This window comes from Numida meleagris, chromosome 4 (genome assembly GCF_002078875.1).
Source record: "Numida meleagris isolate 19003 breed g44 Domestic line chromosome 4, NumMel1.0, whole genome shotgun sequence".
NCBI classification, from domain to species: domain Eukaryota; kingdom Metazoa; phylum Chordata; class Aves; order Galliformes; family Numididae; genus Numida; species Numida meleagris.
In genome coordinates, this window is record NC_034412.1 from 23,256,299 (window position 1) to 23,282,452 (window position 26,154).

Below are 26,154 nucleotides of genomic sequence, written 5' to 3' on the forward strand. Positions count from 1 at the left end.
TGCTAAATGTAATTGATCTTGCAGAGAAAAGGGGAAATCAACCGTGCTTGTAGTGGATGCAGGTTTCCAGTACCTCCATTGGGATTTGGACCCCTGTTTGGATCAGGGAGGAACATCAGTTTGCTCTTGTGATGAGATGACTGTTAAATGAAAAAACAACCCAAATGTATTAGAGTTTGTAGGAAAATTAAGATGCTGTCAGCAACAAGGTTTAATACCTCTTAGGCGTGTAGACTTAGTCTTGTTGACTTACAAGCTGCTCATGTTTACTGAGCAAGTGCTGAAGTAGATTCATGCATACAAGAAACAGGCCAACAACAAACAAGGGCTTCATGTTGGAGGTAAGCTGAAACCAAAGAGTACCTCAGCCACCAGTCTCTGTCTTGCTCTTTTTCTTTGTTTTCCCCTCTCCTTTTTTAATTTGGAATGACAAATGTTAAAGAATTACACTTCTTTGAGCAACAGCCTTCCAGACAAGGCCTGAACCATGAATACATGTCTCTGAGAAGCGTGACATTGCTACACGTTGAATTACAAGAAAAAAAATGGTGTGTTCAAAGCCAGTAAAGCTGGGGTCTGATTAAAGGCAGAGCTCATAATGTCAGTGAACAGCTTCGGTTGTTAGCGGGCAGTGTTTGCCTGCCTGCAGGGACTGCTATGCGTCCTCCTGCATGCTCCCAGCTTTGTGTATTTCAAAAGATGTTTACAGAGTAGCTCTGTGTATTTTGCAGATCAGTTGATGTTACCCACTGAAAGAAAAGGGGGTTCCAGAAATCTCTTCTAAAAAGTACCAAACTCCAAAGAAAGTTGCTACAAAGAGGTGACTTTTATCATTGGAGGATGCTTTTAATGATTTTTTGTTTTTGAACACACACATGTATGTGTGCAGAAACATGGAACTTTCTTTTGATTTTGGATTGTGAGTGGGTTTCAGGGAATCCAGAAGGTTGTCTTTCCTCTGTCAATATTTGTGGCTGGTTAATGATCAACCTCTTGACCTCACGGCGGTTCCTGGTGTGCATCCAAATATCTCTCCTGTCTCCCCCAAAAAATAAAAGAAAAAAAAGTGAGTATGAATGCATGTTTCTGTGTACAAGTGAATGCATTCTGGATCCTGTTTTTTGGAAGGTGACACAGATAGCGAAGAGGTACGTGCTGTCAGACCCCCGTAAATTATTTAGCCTGTGAAGGTAATAGGAAGACATTTTTACAGCCAGGTATGTGATGCATGGTTTCCTAATCGGAGTTTGCAAATGCAGTCTTACTTGACAGGACCCTCAGTAGCTGCGTAGCAGCCACTGTGATTGGAGACCACGGGCTGCTGTGGAGCTCAGACCTCACCTGCAGCCCTTGGCAGTGTAGGCAAGGCTGTGGCTGGGAGCACTGCTCAGGGTGGGCCTGGCATGTGCCTGCTGCCTCATCACAACTCCTTTGTCACTTCTGTGGGCTTTGGATCAGACCCTATGCTGCTTGCAGGGCTAGGTTGAGCTGTGCACATCACCATGCAAACTGTTGGGATTCCTGCAGTGTGCAGCATTGGCATTGCTCAGAGAAACAATGGAAATCACATCAAATGAACTCAGTAGAATTTGCTCTCTTTCTCCCTTCTCTTGCCCTCTTGCTTCTACTCCCTTTTGTCGTTGTCTTGTTTGCAGTCTGACTGCCCGTTGCTGCTTTTGTGGCAGTACACCCATCTCATTCACCTTTTCCCTCTGAAGGAAAGTCAGAGTTTTCCGAATGCTTGCTGAGATGGAGAGCAGCTCCTCACTGGTGATGTTCGTCCTACTGATGTGCTCCATCAACAGCAGCTATCCATATTCATATTCAGGTGGGTACTTCTAATTATGTTTTTAACCTAATTGACTCGTGAGAATCTCAGCACATCATCCTGCAAGTTCGAGAAGCACTTCCTGAAATGCACAAGAGGAAAATGAGTACTTGTTTATATTTCCAGGAGACATCAGCCTTTGGTAACTTCCTTCTTAGACCGACGTTCTGTTTTTCCTGTGCTGTCTTGTGACATTGAAACCAAAACTTGAATTATGATTTGCAATTATGGCAATATTTTCAAATTGAGAAACTAAATTTAGGCCTTCGGAAATTCCCTCAGCTTAAATACAAAAATAGCATTTTCCTTGTAAAGGTGATCAAATCTTTAATATAGCAAGAGATTTTAGGGATGAAATTAACTGTTGGATTTTGTTTTTCTAGTGTTCATGAGAAAAGATGCAGCGCACGAGGTGCTGAGGGTCCATAAACGTGCTAACTATTTTCTGGAAGAGATTCGCCCAGGGAACTTGGAGAGAGAATGCAATGAGGAGAAGTGCTCATTTGAGGAGGCAAAAGAGATCTTCCATTCGCAGGAAAAAACGGTGAAAAAGTGAACAGTGAGCTGGAAGGACCTGTCCTGGCAGGAATTCCCACTGACAGATCAACCAAACACTAACTTCAGTCAACTTACCAATAAGAAATAATATTCTGTCCTTTTTATGTTTTATTCCAGATCTCAGCTCCTTAGTTAGCTGTAAAATGTGTGGGGGGAGGCTTGGTTCAAGTGGAAGGTGAACAGGAAAAGGAGTAGATACTGCTGATGAACTTGCTGCATGGGTGTTCTCATTCCAACATCATGGTGCCCTATTCTGGGATGACATAATCCACTTGCCTTAACCTTGTTCAGAACAGTCGTAGTATTTAGCACAAGTTAGAATGGCATTAATTGCTCCACTCTTACTGTCCCCAGGTGAGCAGCACATTTACCTTTGTCTGCACTGCTGTGCAGCAGCTGGGAGTTGGCTTAAAGGATTTTGCACATTGCAGCACTTGGCTTTAGGCATCAAATCTGCAGGAATATCCAGAATGCTGCGAGGAGCCCGAGCTGCTTTCTAGGCTTAGGGAAAGGCAGGTGCTTCTGACCAGGGCCTTCAAAGAGCTGTGTGCTGGAAAAGTAGATGTATGGCAGCTGCTCTATCCAGAACTTATTTTTGTGAGTGCTTCATCCCAGCAACATGATTCTGGCCTTTTCAGAGGGCACCTGCTCAACCTTGTTCAGATCTCTCCCAGTACACAGGAGAGGAGCACCTTGTCCCTGTAGCTCCTAGCTGGGATCAGAGGCTGCGGGCATTCTGCTGGGGACCTTTCAAAGCAGGAGTCTGAACTGCAGTTTTAAGTGGAGGTGCCTGATTTCTCTCTACACCGAGTTATGTTGGTGACATCTACTTAGCAGGCAGTGCTGTGCAGTAGAAATGGCTCTTCAGAGTGAAGCAGTTGGTGGTGAGGACCTTGCATGGGCACGTCTGGGGTAGGAGGGGTGGGGCACACTTCAAGCTCCCAGGCTGGTAGCACAGGCCTGGCGCTGGCTGGAGCATGAATCTTTCAGTTTGAGTTTTGTCCCAGTACAATCCAGTTGATGCACTCTGGTCCAAAGTGAGCTGCGTGGTAATGAAGAGGATTTCATGGTCCTGATCAAACTCCTGCTTTACTTGCAAACAAAAATTTGTTTTCTAAATGACTAGTAACCAGTATGGCCACTTAGTGACTGTTATTTTCTTTTGTGATTTCTTCTTGCAGATGGAGTTTTGGTTCAACTACAAAGGTAGGTTGAACAAGATTTAAAAAATTATTATTTCTTGTGTTCCTTCTGGGTACAAAGAGTTCTGTGGGAATTTGAAACCAGACTTCTCTTAATCTCTGGAATTACACTACGCCGTGTTTCTTCTTAGGTTTAAATCCATGTACTACAAATCCTTGTAAGAATGGTGGAGTTTGCAAAATAAGACGCTACAATTACTTTTGCATCTGTCCCCCGAAATTTGGAGGGGACAACTGTGAAAAAGGTAAGTACAGGAACACACACACAGGAAGGATTAAGGCTGGAATTTTTCGCTGGACGCTCGAGCTGAACCTTCACACAGGCTTTACACTGGGCTTCTCGCTGCTGACTTCATGTGTCCAATACACACCTGGTTGGTTGTTCAAGGTTAACCCATTAGAAAGGTGTTTTCATATATGACACGCTGGGGCAATGCCATCCTGGAAGGAGAATCGTGTGACAGTGCTGCATTGCTTGTAGCTGTGTTGTGCGGAGGAGGGCAGCACTGTCTGTCATACAGCAGCTGCCATTCTGGACTCTTACGATCTTTGCAAGCCCAGAGGAAAGCACTTGGCCATCACCTCTCACTTCCTCTCTTGCTGCCTTTCTTCCTCCCTTCCCTTCTTCCCTCCCTCTCTTCCTTCCTCCCTCACTCTTTTCCATCTTGCCTGCCTCTACCCCTTTCCATCCTGCCCTTCAATCTCTCCATCTCTTCCCACCTCAATTATTCCATCCCTCCCTCCCCTTTCCCCCCTCCTTTCCACGTTTCAGTTCCTTCATTCCCTCCCCTCCTTTCCTTCCCCTCCTCCATCCTTTCCTCCTTCCCTCTCCCTCCATTCTTCCCCCTCTTCCCCTCACAAATTCCTTCCCTCTTCTCCTTTCCTCCTTTTCTCCCTCCCATCCTTCAATTTCCCTTTCTTCCTTCCATTTTCCCACCCTCCCTCTGGTTCCTCTCTTCTCTTCCTGCCTTACTTCCTCCAACCACCACACACTCCCCTCTCAACCTTCTCTTCCCTCCTTCCCACCCTACCACCATTCTCCCCTCTCCCTTTATTTCCTTCACCTCTCCCTTTACCCTTCTCTCCCTTTACCCTTCCTTCCTTCATCCCACCCTTCCTGCCTTCATCTCTTCCTTGTGTCCTTTCCATTTCTTCCCTAACACTCCCTCCTACCTTTCCTTCTTTCTCTCTCTTCCCTTCACACTTCCTTTCTCCCTCTCCCCTTCATCCAATCCTTCCCTGCTCCCTCCCTGCCTTTCTTACTCATTCACTCCCACCCCACTGTACCCCGCCCCCCCTTTCCATCACCTTTCAGCCTGCCCCTCCTTCAGTCCCTAATTCCTTACCTTTCCTTCCTTTTCCCTTGCTCATTACCCCTTCCAACCCCAGATCCTCTGCAGTACCGCTCTCTCGGGGCCCTGCTCCACCGCTAACCTGCACTGTGCTTCCATTGCAGAGAAGTTGGAGTGCTGGTACAAGAACGGTGGCTGTGGGCAGTATTGCCAGGACAGCAGCTCCTTCCAGGTGCAGTGCTCCTGCGCCAAGGACTACGCCCTGCACGAGGACGGGAAGAAGTGCGTGCAAGCAGGTACCGCGCACTCAGCCATTCCGTCAGGTGCAGAGAGGCGCTGGGGCGCTGCCTTTTCACTGCCGTACCTGCTCTGCAGCTACTTTAGCATAGCTCAGCCACAGGGCTATGGAGCTGTACCTCAAGTTTATGCAGAGGGGCCGTGACCCCTTGCTGTGTTGGTAAGGCACTGTGCCCCCTGCTCTGGGGTCAGCCTTCTGTCCCGAACAGAACACAGAGATGGCCCCCCATGAGCTGGTGGTGGCAGAGCCGCGTGCTGTCATTGGCCCGAGTAATGCAGTGCCATGGCTGGGGGGAGGCTGCTTCCCAGGTTGTTCCTGGGATCTTACAGCTCCTAGCATCTCATGACACGGCATCAAGCACCCATTGCTCACAGCCTTTTTCTTTTTCCCCCAGCCCCATTTCCATGTGGCCTGATTAGAAGCCGGCGTGCGTTGGAGGAAGCGCGGCACGAGGTGGTCACTTGGAACAGGAGCATGGCCCATGCAGTTAAACAGGCCAAGGTGGATCAAAGTGCTGCCTGGGAAAAGGGAGTTTTGAAGAATGCATCTGAGCACAGAACAGCCACACAGGACACTGCTGGCCAAGAGGTGGGAGGAGGTGCTTCCAGCTGCAATGCAAGCCCGGTGACCTCTGCTCCCCAGCAGCAGGTGGATTCTGCTGGGCAGGAAGGTGGGAGCCCCAAGCAGCAGCCCACAGAGGGACCGACCTGGCACAATGGGACAATAGTGGCTGCTGCCAGGCAGGAGGAAGTGGTGGAGAACACCTCCATGCAGAACCAGACCGGGCAGAGCACTGGGCAGAATGAAACAGGAGCAGTTCAGCATGTGCGTGGTGGCTTCAATGAGAGTGACGATGCAGGAGCTGCTTCAGCCACACTTCAGTATCCCCAGGGAAACGCCAGCACTCCCTCAAAGCACAGTGACCCCAGGATCACTGGAGGAACTTTGTGTCATCGGGGACAGTGCCCCTGGCAGGTAACACACACACCTGGATGCTAGCACTACTGAGCAGAATGAGAAGCATTACTATTACATAGAATACAGAGAAGTAAGCCACTCTGTAAAACATGGCATTGCTGTACACACAAGCCCAAGGTAAGAGCTCAGAGCAGCACTGTTCTCACACAGGTTTTGATCCGTGACAGCAGAGATATTGGTTTCTGTGGAGGGAGCCTCATCAACAGTCGCTGGGTAATCACAGCCGCTCACTGCCTCGATCTTGTCAGCCCTCACCATGTTACCATAGGTGAGTACCACTCAGCACTGCATACTCCTAGAAACCCAGAGGTCCTCTAATTTAAAGTGTGCATGTTGCATTGTACACCAGGGGGTGGCTGAGAAATGAGCAGATGCATCCAGCCTGACCTGGAGCTAGCAGAATCCTGCCTCTTCCTTGGCAACAGTTAAGAGTAAAGGTGCTCCAGCTGCTCCCTTCTCTTTTCATAGAAACTTGCCTCTGTATGACAGAGTTCTGCAAGATTCTCCCCTTTCTTCACCCTCACTGGGTGCTGTGCAGTGCTCCCTCTCAGAAAGAAGCATTCCTGGAGCTGGTCTACCCTCTAGTCAGTTCTGCTTCTTAATGAGCTTGAAGCTCCGTTTTGCAGAGCTGCCCACTTCTCAGTGCCTGCTAACATAACACCACCAGGTGCAGTAGCAAACTGGCAGCCTTGCAGCAGGCATGCTGCCGTACAGCCTTGTGCTTGGACAGAAGCAGGGAGCGGAATACAGCACTGGAAACTGGCAAAAAACAATGCTGCATCTTCATGTTTATGTCACAGGCCTGAGTCCTGCTGTTCAAAATACAGTTCTTGACAATATTTATGGTGAGATCCCTACCTAGGAAAGCGCTGCTGTAGATAGTTTGCCTCTAAGGAGCAAAACTGGTAAACTTGGGTTGCAGGACCAAGAAGAAGTCATCTTACACAGCTGGATTTGTTTTGTCAAAGCCCTGATGTTCCCCCACAAAGATGATGAGAAGGCCCATTACAGTTGGCTTACCGTTTTTACTTGTCATGATTACAGGTGACTTTGACAAGTATCAGAGAGAACTGAAGGAGCAGAAGATAGGCGTGGAACGGAGCTGGACCCACCCCCATTACGATTCCAACAACTACAATGGTGACATTGCCTTGCTGTACTTGAGCAGCGAGGTCATTTTCAATGAGTACGCCATTCCCATCTGCCTGCCCAGCCCCAACCTGGCAGCGCTGCTGGCTGAGGAAGGGCAAGTGGGGATGGTCAGTGGGTGGGGTGCCACCCACAGCCGGGGCTCCACACTGCGCTTCCTCATGCGGGTGCGGCTGCCCATTGTGAGCATGGACATGTGCCAGCAGTCCACAAAGAGGCTCATCACTGACAACATGTTCTGTGCTGGCTACGGCACGGAAGCTGCGGATGCCTGCAAGGGTGACAGCGGAGGCCCTTTTGCCGCATCTTACCAAAACACTTGGTTCCTGCTTGGCATTGTAAGCTGGGGTGATGGCTGTGCTGAAAGAGGGAAATACGGTGTGTATACAAGAGTATCCAACTACATCCCCTGGATTAAAGAGACCGTTGAAAGTGTGGCAGATTCAGAAAAGTTTTCCATTAGCTTTTCTTAATTGCAACCTTAAAAACGGACAATTCTTTCAGTACAGCATTTCAGTCTGATGAGCTATTCCTTTCCTGTCTCTGATGATACAAAGCCAGGTTTGTCTTTAAAGAAATGTTGAGTCTCAATTTACCCTAATCCGTTAAATTGTTTGTTTAAGTAAGTATTACAAAGCAAAAAAAAGATATAATAAAGAACTATTGCCGCAATAGCAGAGGAGACAACTCAACTTCTTTCTGAATACAGTAGTATAAAGGTGAGTTTGGATGGCTGGTTATTTTGCTTCTCACCTATGCTCACATCCCACTGGGCCTGCAGGGGCTGGTCACTCAGAAAAGGAAGTGCTTGCCAGGCCGTGCTGTGTGCTCCATGGCTGTGAAGCAGCATGCTGATACAGCAGGCACGGAGCAATGGAGTTCTGTCATGTGTGTGCCTGTTGCTTCAAGTGCAGTTCAATTTACAGAAATGCAAATGGTTTGTGATACCAAAAGTTGCTGAGTGGAATCTTGTACTACAAGCTGTCTTGGCTGCACTGCCTGGGAGACTGTACAAGTGGAGCTACAGAACACAGACCTGCAGGAGTAGCACATAATAAAGAGAAGTGCCAATTTCTGCACCCTTTTCCTGAAGGAAAAGCATATGGTTTTAATTCCCAAGACTCCCCCACTCCTTCATATACATCATTTCGCTCTCACAGTGTTTGCTGAAAACCAGCATATGCATGGGCGCACTTTCCTCTGCTGCAATAAACGGGTGGTCTTTGTGACCTCTGTCAGAAGATGTTCTCATGATGTGACCTTTCCTACAATTCACCAGTAAGCTCCCATTAAAAAAGAAGTCATACTCATGGTTAGTTCTTCTCTTCAGCTCTGTGGACCACCAGGGTCTGTACTTAAGAAAACTCTTACACTACGTACCCCCCCACTGCCCATAGACTGCAGTACCAGAACTACAATAAAGAAAAAAAAAAGGTTGGGGGGTTACAGAGGAAGGGCTGGGAAAGCCATCCTAACCCCCAGACCTTCAGAGCCAAATGGAACCAGGATGCAAGTACTTCATTGACTTTCACAGAGCTGCACCTGCCAATATGGCAGTAAGGAATCCAGTCTTTCAGTAAATTCTTAATTAAAAAGGAAAAAACCTGGGAACACTTAGCAGGCTAAAAATGACATACGCCTGAGTCAGTTACATAAATAAGATAGCTTATTTGCTCTTACCAGGTATACAAGTGGAATTCCTTCAGCAGTGTCCAGTGCAAGCATCCTTCTTCACCGTTTGCTCAAAGGCCACATCCTAACAGCCAGCACCACTTCACCACCACGTTGCCATCCAGGCTAAAAGGAGCAGGTCTCAAATGCAAGCATTTTCGACTGCAGAAAATGAAGTCAAACCCAGCAGCCAAGCTGGGTGAACAAAGTGCTGACCAAAGCTCAGCACACACAGTGCCCAGCCAGCTGTCAGTCCTCTTCAAGAGTCTCAATAACCTTCACTCAGCAGTCTGGCTTACTGTGTAACTGATCTAGGCTATTGTGCTTCCCAGGAAAGCCCTTCAGCTGCAGCCACCACTGAAGGTTGTGCTCACAGCACAACGGATTGACAACAGCATCGCCTTACTGCAAACACTTCATCTGGAAGTGGTCAGGTTTTTAACAGTCAGCTTCGACTGGTCCTCTCAAGCTCTGCACCATGCATTCATGAAAAATGAAGTCCTTCTAGTGGAAGATGGTCAGAATTTGTTGTGCAGATCTCCAAAGACAGGAGAACTGATTAATATTTAAAGAGCACTGAACAAATAAGTTGGGAAACAAAAGAATTTGCAATTATCAGCTTCTCCCCACACCCGGTACACGCTTTCTTCTTCCCATCTCAGGTATTCACTTCTCTCCTCAGTACTCCACATATACATCATCCCATGCAATTAATAGACAGCCCCCCAAAAAAACAGAAGATCTTTTATTGTCTAAAGTGTTGCAATACAACAAACGTGTGATCTGTACAAAGGACACAATAGAGCAAGTTTAAATACAATCAGGAGAAAGAAGTCCCCAAATTCACAGTCCTCGGACGTTATCTTATACCAGAACCTGAACCAACTATTTAAAGATCGACTAAAAAACCCAAACGCGTTGTTAAAAAACGTTAAGGTCTCCAAAGAGTCTATGGGTGCATTGTCTTACAGCAGTGATCACAGGGTATTCTGTGAAGGGTCACAATGGCATCTTATTGCCCTCAATGCTGATTTTCACCGCATGGGCCGATCTGCTTTTTTTCCTGATATCTGTGAATTTCCGCATCTGTTTGTCCAGCCGACTCACCCCTTTCTTAGAGGTCCCCTGGAACTTAAAAAACAAAACTAATAATTACTACTGAAAAAAAGCAGACGTCCCATTGGTTCAAGAAAAGCAACACATGCAAGGTTAAACCTGCAAGAGGGATCTGAAGGAGCCCCTGGTGTGGGGAGGGGTGCGCAGCTGTCCCCTCAGCTCCCCCCCACGTGGATTAACAGTTCCCCCAGGGTACGATCCCATGTATGGCAGTGGTCACACAAACATCACAGAGGAAAGCTTTCCTACTGCAGAGATTGACACGTTAGCTGTTCACACACTGGTGGAACACACAGTTAGGAATAGCTTGGTGTCTAGAGCGCAGTCACAAATACGTTGCACAACGTCATACATACAGGCTTCCTGGGGAAGATTTTAGCTATAACTGCACAGTAAGTGAGGTGGGCTGAGTTGACACATCAATTCCAAACTGTAATTTATTTTAAAAGTAATTCATTAGTACTTAAAAAGTGAGAGATTATTAAAAAAAAAAAGTGAGGTTGGAAGCAAAGGAAATACCTAAGAAAAGCTGACTACATAAGTTACAAGAAGTTACTGCATTTCATCTCTGTGTTTTAACTGCAGCTGAAGAACAGAGATGACAAAGCAGTTATTTTGCACAGACGAGAAACACCACTAAGACAAAGAAGGACCTTCCAGTCCATGACCTAGATGCAATTTCTCCCTTAATTGAACAGCAGAAACAATGATGGAAATTTCACATGTTTTACATTTGGGAAAAAGTGACATCCAGAATATGCTACTGAGCTCCTGATTAAACCAACTGCTCAGAACTGAACCTCCTGTTCCGTCACTAAGGAGGGAGCTCCTGCCACACTCATTTAAAATGAACTCTATTCATACAACCATTCACTGAAATTCTATCTGGAATTTCACTGACTTTCAAAGGATATTATATGTATATGCTTTTGGTTTTTTTGAGTTTTGTTTTTCGTTGTTGTTTTACACAAATAAATAGGAAGTTTAAACTCAACATCTATCATCTGTGCTTGCCTCACATCACTGTTCACTGTAACACCTCTGCTCCCAGCACCTGAATGCAGTAAGCAATGCCAAAACAATTCTCATGTTGAGGTACATCAGTGATTATCTCCCTCCACTTCACACTCAAAGTATGGGAGTTTTCTCCCCCTGTTCTGTACAGGTCTCCTCCTGCTCCTGACAACCACCCCCCGCATCTCACATCTGTCAACAGCCGTGGAACAGAGGTGTGAACAACATCTTGTTTTGTCTCAGTAAAACACAAAGTCCTACACAGAAATTCTTAGCTCTCAGTGTATCTGTTCAGGCAAACCTGGAGAACTCAAGTAAGAACAAGTTTCAAGTGCCAGACTTGCTGGTATGTCAAGGTGCAGAGCCATTTCTGAGCACAGGGATTCTCACGTAACACCCGTCATTTGGGCACCCTGAACGTTAACAGGCGCAGGTAACACAGCAAATGTTATGTGCTACAGATTTTTTCCTGTACAAGTTACAGTTTAGGCCACGGTGTGGACATCAGTGAATACAAGGAGAGTTTTCCAAGTTTAATTGGGGTGTACACACTCCTTTCCTGTATGTGCAAACTGCCAACAGCTGAAGCACATGCACTGTTCACACCTCCCTTGAGGGATACCTCTCAAACTTGGGAAGGCAGTGTCATGGCTACAGGGGCATCCTGTTGCCTTCAATGCTGAACTTGATGGCCCGATGCACTTTGCTGAGTCGTTTCTGTTCAGCAAACCGTCTCTTGTGTTTTTCCAAGCGACTAATACCTCTCTTAATAGTCCCGGGCTAGAAACAATATCTCAATTAATGCAAAGAAGGAAAGATAACAGCAGAAAGATTACAATAGTTATTACCTCTTCCATTTACATCGGTTCTACCATGTACTCTACCTGTAAATTAAACCATACCAAGTAGATGGAAGAACCAAATTAAGCAAGGCAAAGGCCTCTAATGAAGCTGTTAATGTCTGCCAAAACTTTGTTTTTCCAAACTGAAATACTGTCAGAAGAACATGACACAGAAAATGGGAGAGAGATAAAAAAATATCAGTGGCATACTTATTGAACTGCTGCTTTATTTCAACATGTTCTGAAAATAAGAGGCCTGTAATTAAATTCTCACATGAGAGAGAAGCTCTAGAGCAATAACACGAAAATTTCTGGTAAGAGAAGCAATGATACCCGGGGGAAAGAATTTGATAGGCTTACTTGAAAGAAACTTGTTGTCTACTCCTATTAGAAGAGGCACATAAAAAGAATCACTATGCTGTACAGTAAGTACAGCAATAAGGTGCCAAATCCCCAGGTTTATTCCCAGACAGCTTAGGTACAGAGTCACTAGGAGAGGCCAAGCAACGCCCCACACCTCAGCGCTTACCCTGGAGGACTCAATTTCCACATTCCACTTTGGCCTGACCACATAGTCCTTGTTGGAAGGCATCGGCACCCTCGCACGGGCACAGAAACCTGGGTCTCCAGGTCTAAGAGCCCTGAAGAAAAAAAAAGTTCCTGTTAGATACAGTTCTTTCTGTTAGAGATTTCTGTAACTGATTCAGTGTGTTTTACTTCTGAAACAGAGTATTACCATTGATTTTTAAAGCCTCAAAACAAACTGTGTACTGTTAGTACTTTCAAAATACCTTTTTCTAGTTCAAATAAAAATACGAAAACTTCAACTCACTTTTCCTCTCCTGTTAACACTTTCTCCAGATCCCTGCGGGGAGTCTGACCACCAGAACTGCACAAAAAATAAAATTTTAAGTATTCATATACAGAGAACTACAATAACTTCAAAGGACAATAAATTATGGTAAGAGGAAAAAAAAAAGAGGTCAAAAATAACTGTTCTTTCATTTACCCTAATGCTTATACACAACTTTTCTCGACAGGAGCCCTACGAAGAAAAAACTGTGGATGCTTTCTTTCTGTCTGCTATTCCCACCTGCTTAATCTCCTTCGCTGAGGCATCTGTTCCAAATCTCTCTGTTCTCTCTCTTCTCTTGTCATGCCTTTGTAGTTTGAGGTAAGGCCAAAGATGGGTCGAGACCATTCATCTAGTAAATAAATAGATACGTAAGTTAATGAGCACTGAGCATATCAAGTTTATCTCCAAACCATTCCTTTCAAGGTTCACATGTACTTCTCTTCAGCTGAACAGCTTATCTGTGAACCCCTCGTATTTCAGAGAAATCCCAGACTTGCAGATAGAAAGAAAGTCTTCGCCCATGAAGTCTCTTGCTGTTGCTTGCTTTTCAGTGGGTTTTTTTTTTGGACTCTCTCAGCACTAGGAATACTTACTGTCAGAAACTCCTGCATGACACAGTGTTACTTCAGAAATATGAAAAACAGGTGCTGAAGAGCAGAACAAGTTTAAAATCAGCTTGCAGTCATTCAGGGTGGAATACACTACACATGACTACAGCGGTTTAAGTACTGAATTTTTAGACAGTCATCCAAAATCTCTCTGAATTTTAGAGAAAAAGCAGTTTTCTAACAGCAACTTCCGCCCTTGGTAACATGTAGGAGGAGGTGCAGCCAACTACCCAAGAAAGAATTTGGGCAGAATAAACGCTATCCTCTAATTTTTAAGCAAAACAGAAAGAAATAAGGAAATGTACATGCAGATGTTAACCTAGCAGTGTTCATTAAGAGCTCCGCAAACAAAGCTTCGAGATGAATGAGAATCTTATACTGCAGAGTGACTTTGACTACAGACAGTAACAACATGCTAAAGACTAATAGAAATTAATTAGCAGAGAAGCCTCACTGAAGCAAGATAAAAGGTTTACATACTGATCAGCTTCCCTGCCATATCCTTGTTAGGTCTTGACTCTTTGGGGTGCTTGTAAAGGTACATCACGGCCCGTCCAATTCCACTGTGCTTCAGGGTCTCTTGACTGACGCTTGGCAGCTACAAGACAGACACAAAAGTTTGTGACGTATTTACTCCAAATGCTCTTGTGTTTATTACCCCAAAACAGAGCTATTGTCTTCTGAGCAAGCATTTTGTAAAGATTAAAGTTTACATGGCAAAAGCATTCCAGTATAACCTAACTCGGTCAGAACTTGTGCAGATTCTTACACAATGACAATTATTTCTAAACCTTCACTCACAGCCAATGAGTGGTGCTGCAAGAGAAATCTAACTTCTGCCTCACTATCAAAACTATGCCACACTCTTCTCAAGAATGCAAAGACAAATTAAAGTGAACAATCACAATACATAAGCCACTGCAAACAAGGGAAGGTAAGTGACTAAGCAGTTTAGATTCAAGAATCTAAAAATGCCAAAACATGGGAACTCCATGACAGAGGATACAGAACTTGACGTGCGTACTTTGGGAGAGGCTCTCAGAAACATCTCCTGGCCTGCTACTTAGCACAGCTTCTTGCTTTATTGTGAACATGAGCAAAATTTTCCTAACAACAATTAAGAGTCTGAAATTCCCACATTTTGTTCAGCTGGACAGCATATCTACAACATAAGGAATACTCATGAAAATGATGCAACATTTAAACCAAACACTTCTCATCTGCAATTTCCTTCCTCCTGTGCTTTAGTGCATGGCCCACCAGTAGCATTACAGTAGTTAGCATTACACATTTCCCCAAAGCACGACTGTAAAACCGCAGATCAAATACAGTTAGAAGTCAGTTAAAAACCTCCTGCAGGATCTTCAGAAGCTCCTCTCGTATCTTTAGTGCTGGCAGACTTCGGTCTGGAAGAGGAGAGAGCCACTCCTTGATGGCAGACATTACACCACTATCAATGAATGTTTCTTTGAGGTCCTGCCTAGAAAGTTTAAAGTACAGAGAATCCAGAGTCATATAATGCACGTGGACTTTAAGATGTAATGATCCTGCAAGTGCAACAGTACATTTGAGTTTAACGGGTAAAACTAGCTGTAATTTTAGTTTTGAGGCCAACTATCTCCAGCACTGACCCAAAATGTTTCACTGCATACTCAGTACAACTGAAACGTTGCTCTATGAAGTCCCCCAAATTCCACTGCTCCCCAGGCTAATAAGCAGCTCAAAGACTCACTTTTTAAGATGCATAACTACAGTTGGTAGCAAAGTTAATTTCTTCAGTGCAGGTTTCTTTTGTGTATTCAGCTGTCGATCCTCCTGTAGAGAATTGAAAAATTACAAGATAATCCAAAGAATAAATCAGCAATTCTTATCCATTACAGCATTTATGGGAAAAGAGTCAGTGTGTAAGTGGAGACGTGCACCTTTGGCAGGATGCCATTAACTTCATACCCTACTCCACTCCTTCTACAGCTCCAGAACATATTTTATATGACTACTTCTCAAATAAATAAATAAACAAAATCCCCACCTCAATCAGCATTTTCATTCAAAGCATCACATTAGGAGATTCCCCCAAGAATTACATGTTCTTCTACTTCATGATTTAGGTCCACTGCAATAAACTGGGAGTTCTGCAGGGTCCTCCATGCTAGCTACATATAGCTAACCTAGACACTGATAGTAAACTCACAGCTGAACAACAAAAAACAACTAACCAAACAGAAGTGAAAATACACGCATTCATTTCAGTGATGAATGTAACTGTATATGACAGAGGTTTAGGGGGAAAGTGTGGTGTAATTAACATAAAAGTACACAATTGTGCATCATGCGCTGGAACACACACAGTGTCAGTTTCACAATTATGTGACTATGCTCCAAGGTCATTATTTCAAGTACTGAATAGATATTGAGATCAAATATCAAAAAGACCATTACGATCAACAGATCAATGCCCTGATGTGTTAATACCTTTCCACTCATGCTTAATTAATTGAAGGCTCTTCCTACACAAAGGTTCTTTTATTGCAAGGAGTGAGACTCTTGTAATAGCCTTCTGTTCCTCTGCCCCAGAACAGCCTGACAGGCACACAATAAACAACTCAACTGGAGCTCTGTTCTTCTCTCTGATGATTCAAACATTATTGCTTCATTAAGATGATGGACAAATGTTCTAGTCTAAGACCAAGAGTCACAGCTGCCTTCCAGATCACCATCTTACTTTCTCCTCCCTCCACAAAACACATTAAGAAAGATTACTCTTTCTAAAATTGCCTCCCATTGCTTTTAATGAGTTCCACGTTACAGTTAACTTGACTGCTACTCCAACGATGCTACAAAGACAAAAGACAAGATCCTGGCAGACCTTGCACGTAATATATTCAACACAAGTCCTTGAAAGAGGCAGTCTGCCAAAACAAAATTTCCAATAATTCAGTTTTTTTTAATTTCTCCAAGTTCTAACAGAAAAAAGGTACTGAATTCAAACTAGCAAAATAATATTCATCACATCTTTAGATATTGGAAGTGTACAGATTACTACTTCTGAGTACCAGACAGATGCCTCTATTTTACTGAACGCAAAAGAGAAATTAATTTTAAGGTGTCTCTGGAACCTAGAAAACTCACCTCCGCAGCTTCATTCATCTTTACAATCATAGCACTGACCACATCATCTGCATCACTTATGAAAGTTCCACCATCACGGTTTCGTCGACGTTTGCCACTCATACTCTTCTTTCGCTGCAGCATCATGTCAAAATCTGACATGAAGTCCATACTGAAATGCAAGAAGAGAGTTTGATGGTAGAAGCGGGTTCATCTCTCTGTATCTGTAGAAAATAATTTTGTATTTCCCTAGCATCACCTTTACAAAGGTCTTCAAGAACTCTACTAGAATCATGTCTCAGCGCCCCTGTAAGATAATTAGACATCTTCTGTACACTAACTCGGAAACCAAAGGGCTTCAATGCCTCAGAAGTCTTTAAGACCCTACTGAAGCAGCTAAAAGCATCCAGTGTTCAAGAAGTGCTAAAGCTGTCACTGAAGCTGACAAGGATTTAGCTTTCCTGTACCTGCAATACATTCCTCTGACACTACTGGAGGAGACAAGGACAGAAGAGTGAAGGTGAGCTCAAATCTTGGCACACCTTATCCACTACACCAGCACAGAAACAGAACTGTGACTCCAATGCTCCTACACACAGCCCAGTGCTGAAATGCTACAAGTACAGGTAGATGTTTCATTAGTTACTATTTTCAATCAACTTTTAATGAGAACTATCAAGTGCTCTACCTGTGCTGCTGCTCCAGAATAACCTGCTATGGATTACCAAGCGACCGAACTGTACAGGCAGAGAGAACCTTATGTCATAGTCATTGAGAACGTGTTTTCTGCTGACACACTGTCCTTCCCTCGCCTGTCTGCTGCATGAAGCCTAGCCAGTTTATGGAGAGGCTCTTTAGCAAAAATCTTGTGTTTGCTATTACCAACGTATGTCACATGTCAACTTACTGCTTCCCTCTTTTAACGTTATCATCAGAGTCGGACTCATCTGCTGTCTCCTTCATCTCTGTGTCACCCTTCTCTTCTTCCAAGTCTTCCTGGTTAAAGCCCTGACAATAAAGACAGTGCAAGCCAGTGTAGCGATTAAGACTTAGCATTTACTCAGGTGCCTTTTAGATTCTAAAAGCTTCCTCTAAACCCTCTTCAGACTTATCTGGAAGGGGAACAAAAGATTAATAATTTCACCTACAACTTTCACACCAATGATTAGAAGAGCTGTGAAGATTATTCAACACAAAGTCTACTTCAGTAAGTGCAGGAGATAAAAAGGCTTCCCATCTGAGACATAGCATCCTTGAACAGGAATGCAAACCCCAACATGCATTCTAGGAGGAGCTTTCTCTGAAGGTTATATCAGCAACTGAATATACAGTTCCACAATAACACTTACTGTAAATTCCTCCTCTTCTTCATCACCAGATTCTCCAAATATATCAGCAATCAGGTTCCTGGGAAGAAAACGCTAACATTTATCTGTTTATACAGCAGCAGCTAGAACACATTTTCTGGGAAATTTTTTAATGTGACTGAGTGGAGAACTGCCCCTTTCATTCTGCCACACTGACCTTCCTCTTTGCAATATCAATACAGGTAGATTCTGGTCAGTACTCTTCCATTTCCCTATTCACAATCAGTGTCACTCCCTGCAACCCTGAAGGAATTTGTATTCCCACAAACACTTACTCTTGTTCATTTCCAGATTCACTGTCACTGCCAAACAGATCTTTCTCTTCCTTTTTCTTCCCAGTATCCTCTTTTCTTTCTTCCTCTTCTTCACTATCTGATACCATATTTTTCTTTCTTTTGTCAGATTTCTCTGAAGCAACGTCACTATCTGATTCTTCAACATCAGAAAGGATTCGTACTTTTTTTGCAGCTGCCAATGGAAAGAAGCATTACTACCTGCCTTAGTAACCGAAGCGACAAGAGGTACTCTCCAACAGCTGTTCTCTCTCAATTCAGTTTGGACAGGAGGGAAGCCAATTAGCATTCTACACCGAAACAACTGCCCTTTTTAAAAAGAAATCATATTCATTCTGAAATTTGTTTTATTCAGACAATAACTGAATAAAACTCCATAAAGTACATCTGTCCATATGAACTTTTAGTTTCAAAACTCTCACTCCTAGTATATTTAAGACAACACAGAGGAAAAAATGATTAGAGAAATAGCAGCAAGTCAAGAAATAACTATAACAGAAACAATCAACATGACAACAGATTCCAGTATAAAGCAAGATCGTAAATGTAGAATATTCTTCTACTTTTGTTAAACCTACTTATTACTCCCAAGTATTGGATACATATTCACACAGAGATGCAGTTAAAACAATACATTCTACAAAAGTAGTGCTCTAAAAACAGAACTACTTTGCTGCTTTACATTTATCTTAGATACTAAATGTATCATTACTGCTTGTCAGATCTCATTTTTATTTTCACATTAAAGTTTCTTACGTGCTTTCTCATTCTCATCCTCACTGTCAGAAAGGATAGCCATTTTCCTCTTCACTGTCTTCTCCTCCTCTTTGTCATCATCATCACTGTCCGATATTTTCCGTCTCTGAGGACCTTCTTCCTCACTGTCAGAACCCTGAAATCCTTCCCTCGCTTGTTCATTATCTGAATGGTGAGAATCATTCTGCACCTCCTCCTTCCTGTCCTCCCCATCACTATCATCAGACTCTATTTCTCGTTTGTGCCTGGAAACACCTTCGCTCTCCGAGTCGCTGGCCAGCTGCTTGTGGAGCTCCTCGCTCTCCGAGTCGCTGCCCGGCTGCTTCTGCAACTCCTCATTTTCAAAGTCACTACTGTGATTCCTGTGAGGTTCTCCATTTTCAGAGTCACTCGCTTGATGATTTAAGGCATCTTCATTTTCAGAGTCACTTAAGCGTTGGTTTGGACGGTCCTCTGTATCAGAGTCACTGTCCTTCCCTCCATGAGCTGCTTCGTTGTCTGAATCGCTTGCATTGTGATTTGGAGGCTCCTCATTATCTGAGTCACTGTCTTTTTGCCTCGGTACATCTTCATTCTCAGAGTCTGTCATATGAGGCTCTCCCATTTGCCCATCATCATCTCCATCACTGTGCTCATTCTGGAAAAAAAAAAAAAAGAACAATCTCAGGCACTTAGGCAAAAAAAAAAAAACAAAAAAACCAAAGAAAACAAAAAGCATTCTGAGTTTGTGCTTGTCCTTCCTCCCCTTTGATTGCCCAAGCTACTATAGACTGAAATAATTTCTATACAGAAAAAATTATTAGAAAAACTGAGTCAAAAGACTTATCAAATACTACAGATCAAGGAAAATCTTAAGAGATCAATGGAATAGTGTCCATCCTGCTGATCCAACCTATTTTGGAAATAGTAACAGAAAAAAAACCTCAAATGAAGATGTTCAAAAAGGGTCCATCTCCCTCAAGGGAGAACACTTAAGGGCTTCATTTTTAAAAGTCCAAACTTCAAAATGGATTAGCCCAACTCCCCCCAAAATAAAGCAGGTAAACAACCTCCCATACTGGTCATTTTCTTAAGATGCCAAATAAACATCTTTGTATGAAATACATTTTACTGGAACTGCACATGCACTATTTTCTGAATGAAGCTCAAGAGAGCTTGTGCTCTTTCACCATTTGAAAACATGTCAAGATCAGAAATCTATTAAAAAAAGACAAAGCTTTAGTCAGACCATTTTGAGTATTACTAACAAGCTCTATGTCTTGACTTGTAATAATATAAGAACAGTTTCAATACTTCTGTCTCTTAAGCTCACAGCCCCCATGCCTACTCAGATATCTATATGTAAATACACCAACCTTCTTAAAACCATAGTGGGACACAATCTTTTGTTTTCTATCCAGCAACAACAGTCATATATGGAAAAATCTATCACAAGACACCCAACTACAGCACTGCAGACAACAGAATGTTGTTTTATCTTCACAACACCTAAGTTCTCCATTTGCCCAAGAAAACAAAGTTAGACTGTTGAATTGTCATTCCTTAATTCAGCATGCCTACACGGTCACTGTCACCACAACCCTGTTTTCAGCCAGAAAGGATACCAGAAAAGGAACCGCTCTTCTACATGCTTCTCTGCTTCACAGAGAGACTTCCTAGGGTGATTCTATCTTCTCAGTTGCAGATTCCTTCCATTAGCATCTCTGCAAACTGAGTATCTCTTGGAATAGCAGATAATTACAGATCTCTGTGTCCTAGAGCTTCCAAATCTTGCTAGAAGTTTATTTTCATTGGAAGAACAGATTTTCTATTTGTCATTTTCTATGGTCGTTCTACTCTCACGTTCAGAGCTATATACAATAACACAGGTATATCTATCCTATAACAAACAACATTATTAATCTTTCTAACATATGGATAAGAAGGAATTTTAAATAAAACAAAACTTCAATCGCTCTTAGGAATTACTCTTGACAGATTTATTTAAACTGATAAATAACAACAATCCTTAAGATTTTGGATCTTATGCATTTATTCCCTTGGCTAGCACTTGATAGAACTGTAAATTCTATATGACTGAAATATAACTAACAGAAAGTTGCCATACAATGGGAAAAAAAAAAGAATTCAGGACCGTGTAATTTTACAACCAGCACTTCAAATACAACTTCGCTATTTGCATGTTCCTTAATGCTGTGGTAACACGAGCACTTTTCTCTCTGCTGCTTGCCATGTCCCTACAGGGATGGCAGCCTTCTCAATCATGCTGCTGGTACCGTTCTGCAGCTCTCCTTTCTCCTCACAGACAGGAAATGTGCTTCAGTTAAGAAACTGAAATGGGAGTTTTAAATGAAAAGATTAAATATCAGCTGATTTGAGGGCACACAACTGAGGAAGACCATACGCCCAAATCGCTATTTGTTACAGGATTTTCCGTTCTTCAGAATATTCATTTGACTGCCCTCTCCTGCCAAGCTTGTCACATAACAAAGAACACATATATGGTGTATTTTCTCTCACCATACTGCCTAAGATGCTTCAGCTGCTTGAAACAGTATTATAGACTGGATCATTGCGAAGCACTGAAATGCAGGTGTACATTTAAGTTGATGTGTTTTGTCTGTTTTCTCCTGACTTCGGATGGCTGATATCAAACAGGTACTGACAATTACATCAGCTCTAATAAAAGATTTTGTTAACCACCACCATGGAAAACAAATGTAATAGTACTGTTTAAACTATGAGGCTCGTCACCTTCTATGCTGTAAGACTAAGTAGTCTTTAGTAACCACTAAATAGAACTGAAAAAGCGACTCGAATCCATAGTGACTCTACCACTCAATATTTCTAAGAGTGAAAGCGTGGCTGCAGATTATACAGCCACCTATTCTGAATTCATTACTAAGCTACAAAGAACTTCCTACGCAAAACACTTGGTAAGTCACTCCAATTATACAGCAGCATTACTAAAGCACTTTACAACATACTGCATCTCTTATCTGTTACTGCAAACTGGCAGTCACACTTGAGAAGGGAGATGCCTGGGGAAGGAGAACATCCATGCATCTTAATTAGCTCCCACTGTGACTACACTGTGCTCTGCACAACAAACCCCGGTGATAATTACAGCTTCCGAACTCCTCTGTGATACCGTCAGCTACAGCAGAATGGTTTAAGAGACAGCTCAGGAAAAAGCAGGTAATACATGCAACCCTACAGAGGCTGGGCAAACAGGCATCCCCTACTCAGGTCCCAAATCAGGAAAGCACAACCAAAGCCGACCCAAAGAGCACCATCTGTCAGCCGAGGTAAGCCCTGCAAGGACATGACACGTACTGCCTCAGACTCAGCACTATGTCACAGTGACTGAGCAGCTTCTAAAGCAGAGCTGAGACAGCTGACTTGCTCAGAACCCAGGCAGAACTTGCAGGCCTTGTCCGCAGCCATCAGTGTAAGATCATTCAAACACATTGCTTGGGAATGTACCCGATACAAAAAGCAAGTGCAACTTCACAACAAGACGACAACCTTTGTAGGAGAGTGCTTCTCTCTTCTCTAGCTCCCTGACACACTTTCCCCCTTCATTTAAAAAATAATTTGTCTCTAAAAAGATATGTTCCAAGAAATCAGTTACGTAATTTAGAGTTTTCTGGTTTTATTTGTCCAATTACTTAGTTAAAGGAACAGACATCCTCGGAAACAAGTAGGTCTCAGGTAATTGCTACCACATTTTTCTCTAATGCCTTTGCTTTCTTTTCTTCCTCCTCTTTATCTATAAACTTTCAAATTGAGATGTCCTTAATATTTTTAACTGACAATTCTATAACGTGAGGCTTTAGTACAGTATAAAATACAGAATACATCAAAATCAAATTTACAGTGTTATCCTTCTACAAGAAAATTTCATCTTGAAAGTAGGTTTTTGGATCAACGTGCAGCCACTTTTAAGATGTAGCACTTAACAATTCATTAAGATGAACAAAATTGACGCATCCCCTACAACCTCATGAATAACAATGGATAAAACTAAGGCACACATAACCATCATAGGCAGTTCAGGAAGCTTGTTTTCAGTAAAAGTAAGATATTTGTGTGTTTGTTAACAGTCACAGCCAAAGCATAACTTAAATCATGAAGACAGCAGCAACTTGGTTAGAATGTACAATCTAAGTCACTGAAGATTTCCATACGAACCTGACTTGTACAAACACTGTAAACATGATTTAATATTAATTACTGTACTAAAATTACTTGCCAGCTGATTCCATTTGACTGAAACAGAATCAGTAAGGACATCAAAGAGAACATTTATAGATAAAGTGGGGTTGAGGGAAGGAAAGCCAGAAAGAACTGTGGAAAAGAAGAACCCACATACCTGAGACCTACTTAAGTAATTCCTCAGGATCCCCCTTTTCTTTAAAGTTAAGAACCTGTAAAAAAAGTTGGAAATTTTAAAACTTCAGTTCTTTATATCCAAATTCTGAATTAGAGATGAAATAGGAATTAAACAGACTTAACTGATTGGGCTGCCTCAAAGGTATTATTACCTTTGAGTGTCATTCCTCCCACATACTCCTAAAGATGAAAAAAATAATAGGATGAGAGAAAATTTAGAATAGAACAATAAATTGCTGAAAGCTACTCTCCTTTCAGTGACAGCATCTCCACACTGTCAGCCAAGTTGCATTTTGAGTTTGGTGTAGGAAAGCATTAAATTACTGGCAATGGAAGAGTTCACAACAAACGAAAACATCTAAAATCAATTTTTTATGATTTTAGCCAAATCAAGCCAAGTTCTAAGGCCTGAAGGTTCATGTTTACTCTCAGATAAAAAGGGTTTTTTTAGTGCTGTTGGGGTTTTTTCATATGTTTGTTTTTAAATGGACTTTTTTTTACCTACAGAGGAAGATTCAACAGCTATCACGGAACAAAGCCCTTACAATGCTGGAGGTACATGCAGAAAACCAATTAGCAATGATAACAGGTCACAGTGAAGATGTAAATGGTCAAATCCTTGTTTCCTTAGGGCAGATTTTCAATTATTTGATGACAATAAGCAAAATTAAAATCCAACAGGAACACAGAAGAGTAAGAACAACTGATCAAGTTTTCAAACACTGAAGATAAAGCTTAATATAACTGCAGCAGCATCATTGCTCTCCATGCTCTCGTTATGATTTTTCCTCATTAAAACATAAGTACAAAATTCCTACCAAAGACAATTATTTCTGCCACACAAAATCATATTTCCTCTCCACATGAAAATCCTGATTGCCCAAACGGCAGATGCTGACTGACAGCAAATCCACTGCAATCCAATTTCTTCCGCTGCAAATATAAATACCTAAAGAAACAAATCCAAATGTGCTTTATACTCAAATCCAAATAAGTGAGAGCTTTCCTTCTATACTCATAACAAATCTTCACCTCCTAACTCTGATGAAAGCACGAATCAGCAAAGAAAAATGGATTGCAAGTTACACCACAGCAGAGTTGAGCCTACTGAAACATCGATCTGTTAGAGTACACCGTACCATGCGTTTTAAGCAATTTTTAAAAATGGATTCCAAGACCAATGGATGTCAAAGTCAGTTTTGATCTTCATGCGACATGCCACACAATTTGCAAAGCAGAGTAAAATGGCTTTGATTTTAATTTTGATGAGCTCTCCATAACAAAACTTTGATGGCAGAAGATGGGATTTCACAGGCTACAGGCCTCCTAGCAAGACCAAGCAATGTCATTCTATCATCTCAAGACACTAGAAATTCCTCAAAATTAAGATTAACACCAGAATCATCCTAGACATGGAAATTACTTTTTTATCAGAATACCTTTCCAACCTCAGGAGTCAAACCACAAGTCAGAGCACCTCTCCTCCAAATACAGCCCCATATCGTAGCACCAGCACCTTTCCAAGAGGCCAAGTTTCCAAAGCACAAAGCTCTTCAGTGGAAGGACAAGTGCCATTTTTCCCCACAGAGAGAGTTATTCCTTTGTGAATGACAAAGTGAAAAGTGTATCACAGAACAGACTTCACAGGCAAGGCTCACGTCCAAAAGGAAAGATGAAAGACAAAAAAGCATTTAGGTAAGGAAATCTACACCTCCACGGTGCATGGTTTTACATTACTATGCAGAATTTAAAGCAAAATTCCAAATTCTTCAACCCACTGCTCAGAATTCAAAATCCAGGAAGTTTATCTTCTTGCAGTTGAGTGCAAGTGTTACACTTTTTCCAGTGCCAACAGTGACTGCTATTATAACAATTGAAGACCCTACCCACTAACTGGTCAAGAAATGAGATGAGACATCCCCTTCCGGAAGTAAAGTTTTGCCACACAGAGCCCCTCTGATCAACTGAATAAACACTAAAGACTCAATTAAGAAAGCAATACATCTTTAAATCGAAAACCAGTTAATAACAGAGCCATCTACATGAAGCCCTCACAGTACCTCTGAATGGTGCCCTACACTTCCATTCTCAGATCCAGAATGCTGCTCGTTTCCTTCATCTTCAACGTCAGATCCCGAATCTCTTTCATCTTGCACTGGAGTAGCTCCACCATCATCTACCCAAGGGAAGAAAAAAAAAAAAAAAAAAAAGGAAAACTCGATGACATCTCCCAGTGCGTATCGGGCACTGAAGGCTCTGGAGGCCCAGCAGCCGGGCCGGGGCGCAGCCGGGCCGGGGCGCAGCCGGGCCGGGGCGCAGCCGGGCCGGGGCGCAGGGACTCAGCGCCCACTGACTGCCTGGGTCACAGAGCGCCACAGACCCCCCCGGAACAGGACAAGATGCCCCCAATGCACGCACACGGTGACTCCCCACACGGCCCAGCACCCCACAGGCTGACGCACGGAGCGGCCCCGCACTGCCGGCCGCAGCTGCTGCCCGCTGCCCCACAGCGGGACACCGCACGGCAGGGAAGGGGGAACCCCGCCGTCCCTCCCGCCGTCCCTCCCGCGCCGCTACCTGACTGGTCCCCGCTGTAGTACTCGCTCTCCATGGCGGGCCGCCGGCCCCGCCGAAACCCGGGGACTGGCGGCGGGGCGAAGCCCTCAGCACGACGCTCACCACAGAAACCCACCACCTACTACTACTACTACTACTACTACTACTACCGCTACCGCCGCCGCCGCCGCCCGGCTGCACGGGCCCAAGATGGCGCCTCCCTCCGAACGGCCGCCGGCCGCCCACGCGCATGCGCGAGGAACACCT

At 43.3% G+C, this 26,154-nt stretch overlaps 2 protein-coding genes and 1 long non-coding RNA gene across 10 annotated transcripts; 2 read left to right on the forward strand and 1 right to left on the reverse strand.

Moving 5' to 3' along the window:
• IWS1 (IWS1, SUPT6H interacting protein) lies at nucleotides 323–26,154 on the reverse strand. Of its 8 annotated transcripts, none has more exons than XM_021394954.1 (14): nucleotides 26,058–26,154; nucleotides 25,392–25,507; nucleotides 18,937–19,573; nucleotides 18,163–18,355; nucleotides 17,870–17,927; nucleotides 17,428–17,528; nucleotides 16,542–16,692; nucleotides 15,145–15,227; nucleotides 14,763–14,892; nucleotides 13,893–14,010; nucleotides 13,042–13,153; nucleotides 12,781–12,837; nucleotides 12,478–12,589; nucleotides 323–1,035 (listed from the first exon to the last, which is right to left on the reverse strand). In XM_021394954.1, exons 1-14 carry the CDS (start codon nucleotides 26,137–26,139, stop codon nucleotides 1,000–1,002), a joined length of 1,986 nt encoding a protein of 661 aa, XP_021250629.1. In that variant the 5' UTR covers nucleotides 26,140–26,154; the 3' UTR covers nucleotides 323–999. The 8 variants fall into 8 exon arrangements, with proteins under 8 accessions (XP_021250629.1, XP_021250627.1, XP_021250631.1 ...); XM_021394952.1 differs by lacking the exon at nucleotides 323–1,035 and adding an exon at nucleotides 9,703–10,107; XM_021394956.1 differs by lacking the exon at nucleotides 323–1,035 and adding an exon at nucleotides 9,970–10,107 and having other exon boundaries at nucleotides 25,909–26,120.
• LOC110397915 (coagulation factor IX-like) lies at nucleotides 1,064–7,982 on the forward strand. The gene is made up of 8 exons (XM_021394965.1): nucleotides 1,064–1,828; nucleotides 2,212–2,372; nucleotides 3,568–3,592; nucleotides 3,720–3,833; nucleotides 5,045–5,176; nucleotides 5,573–6,153; nucleotides 6,307–6,424; nucleotides 7,201–7,982. Exons 1-8 carry the CDS (start codon nucleotides 1,738–1,740, stop codon nucleotides 7,776–7,778), a joined length of 1,800 nt encoding a protein of 599 aa, XP_021250640.1. The 5' UTR covers nucleotides 1,064–1,737; the 3' UTR covers nucleotides 7,779–7,982.
• LOC110397926 lies at nucleotides 19,552–24,086 on the forward strand. Its single transcript, XR_002438081.1, has 2 exons — nucleotides 19,552–22,387; nucleotides 23,839–24,086. It is a non-coding gene; the product is annotated as an uncharacterized LOC110397926 (long non-coding RNA).

Bases quoted from the DNA above. Each gene is read 5' to 3' on its own strand.
- LOC110397915 (XM_021394965.1), top strand. From the start codon at position 1,738: ATGCTTGCTGAGATGGAGAGCAGCTCCTCACTGGTGATGTTCGTCCTA. The intron at 2,373-3,567 runs GTGAAAAAGTGA...TTCTTCTTGCAG, and splicing joins TCCATTCGCAGGAAAAAACG to ATGGAGTTTTGGTTCAACTA. The intron at 3,834-5,044 runs GTAAGTACAGGA...CTTCCATTGCAG, and splicing joins AGGGGACAACTGTGAAAAAG to AGAAGTTGGAGTGCTGGTAC.
- IWS1 (XM_021394950.1), bottom strand. From the start codon at position 26,139: ATGCGCGTGGGCGGCCGGCGGCCGTTCGGAGGGAGGCGCCATCTTGGG. The intron at 18,356-18,936 runs GTAAGAAACTTT...TTCCATTGGCAG, and splicing joins GGATGAGAATGAGAAAGCAC to CTGCAAAAAAAGTACGAATC. The intron at 14,893-15,144 runs GTGAGTCTTTGA...TAAACTTTCTAG, and splicing joins GTAGTTATGCATCTTAAAAA to GCAGGACCTCAAAGAAACAT.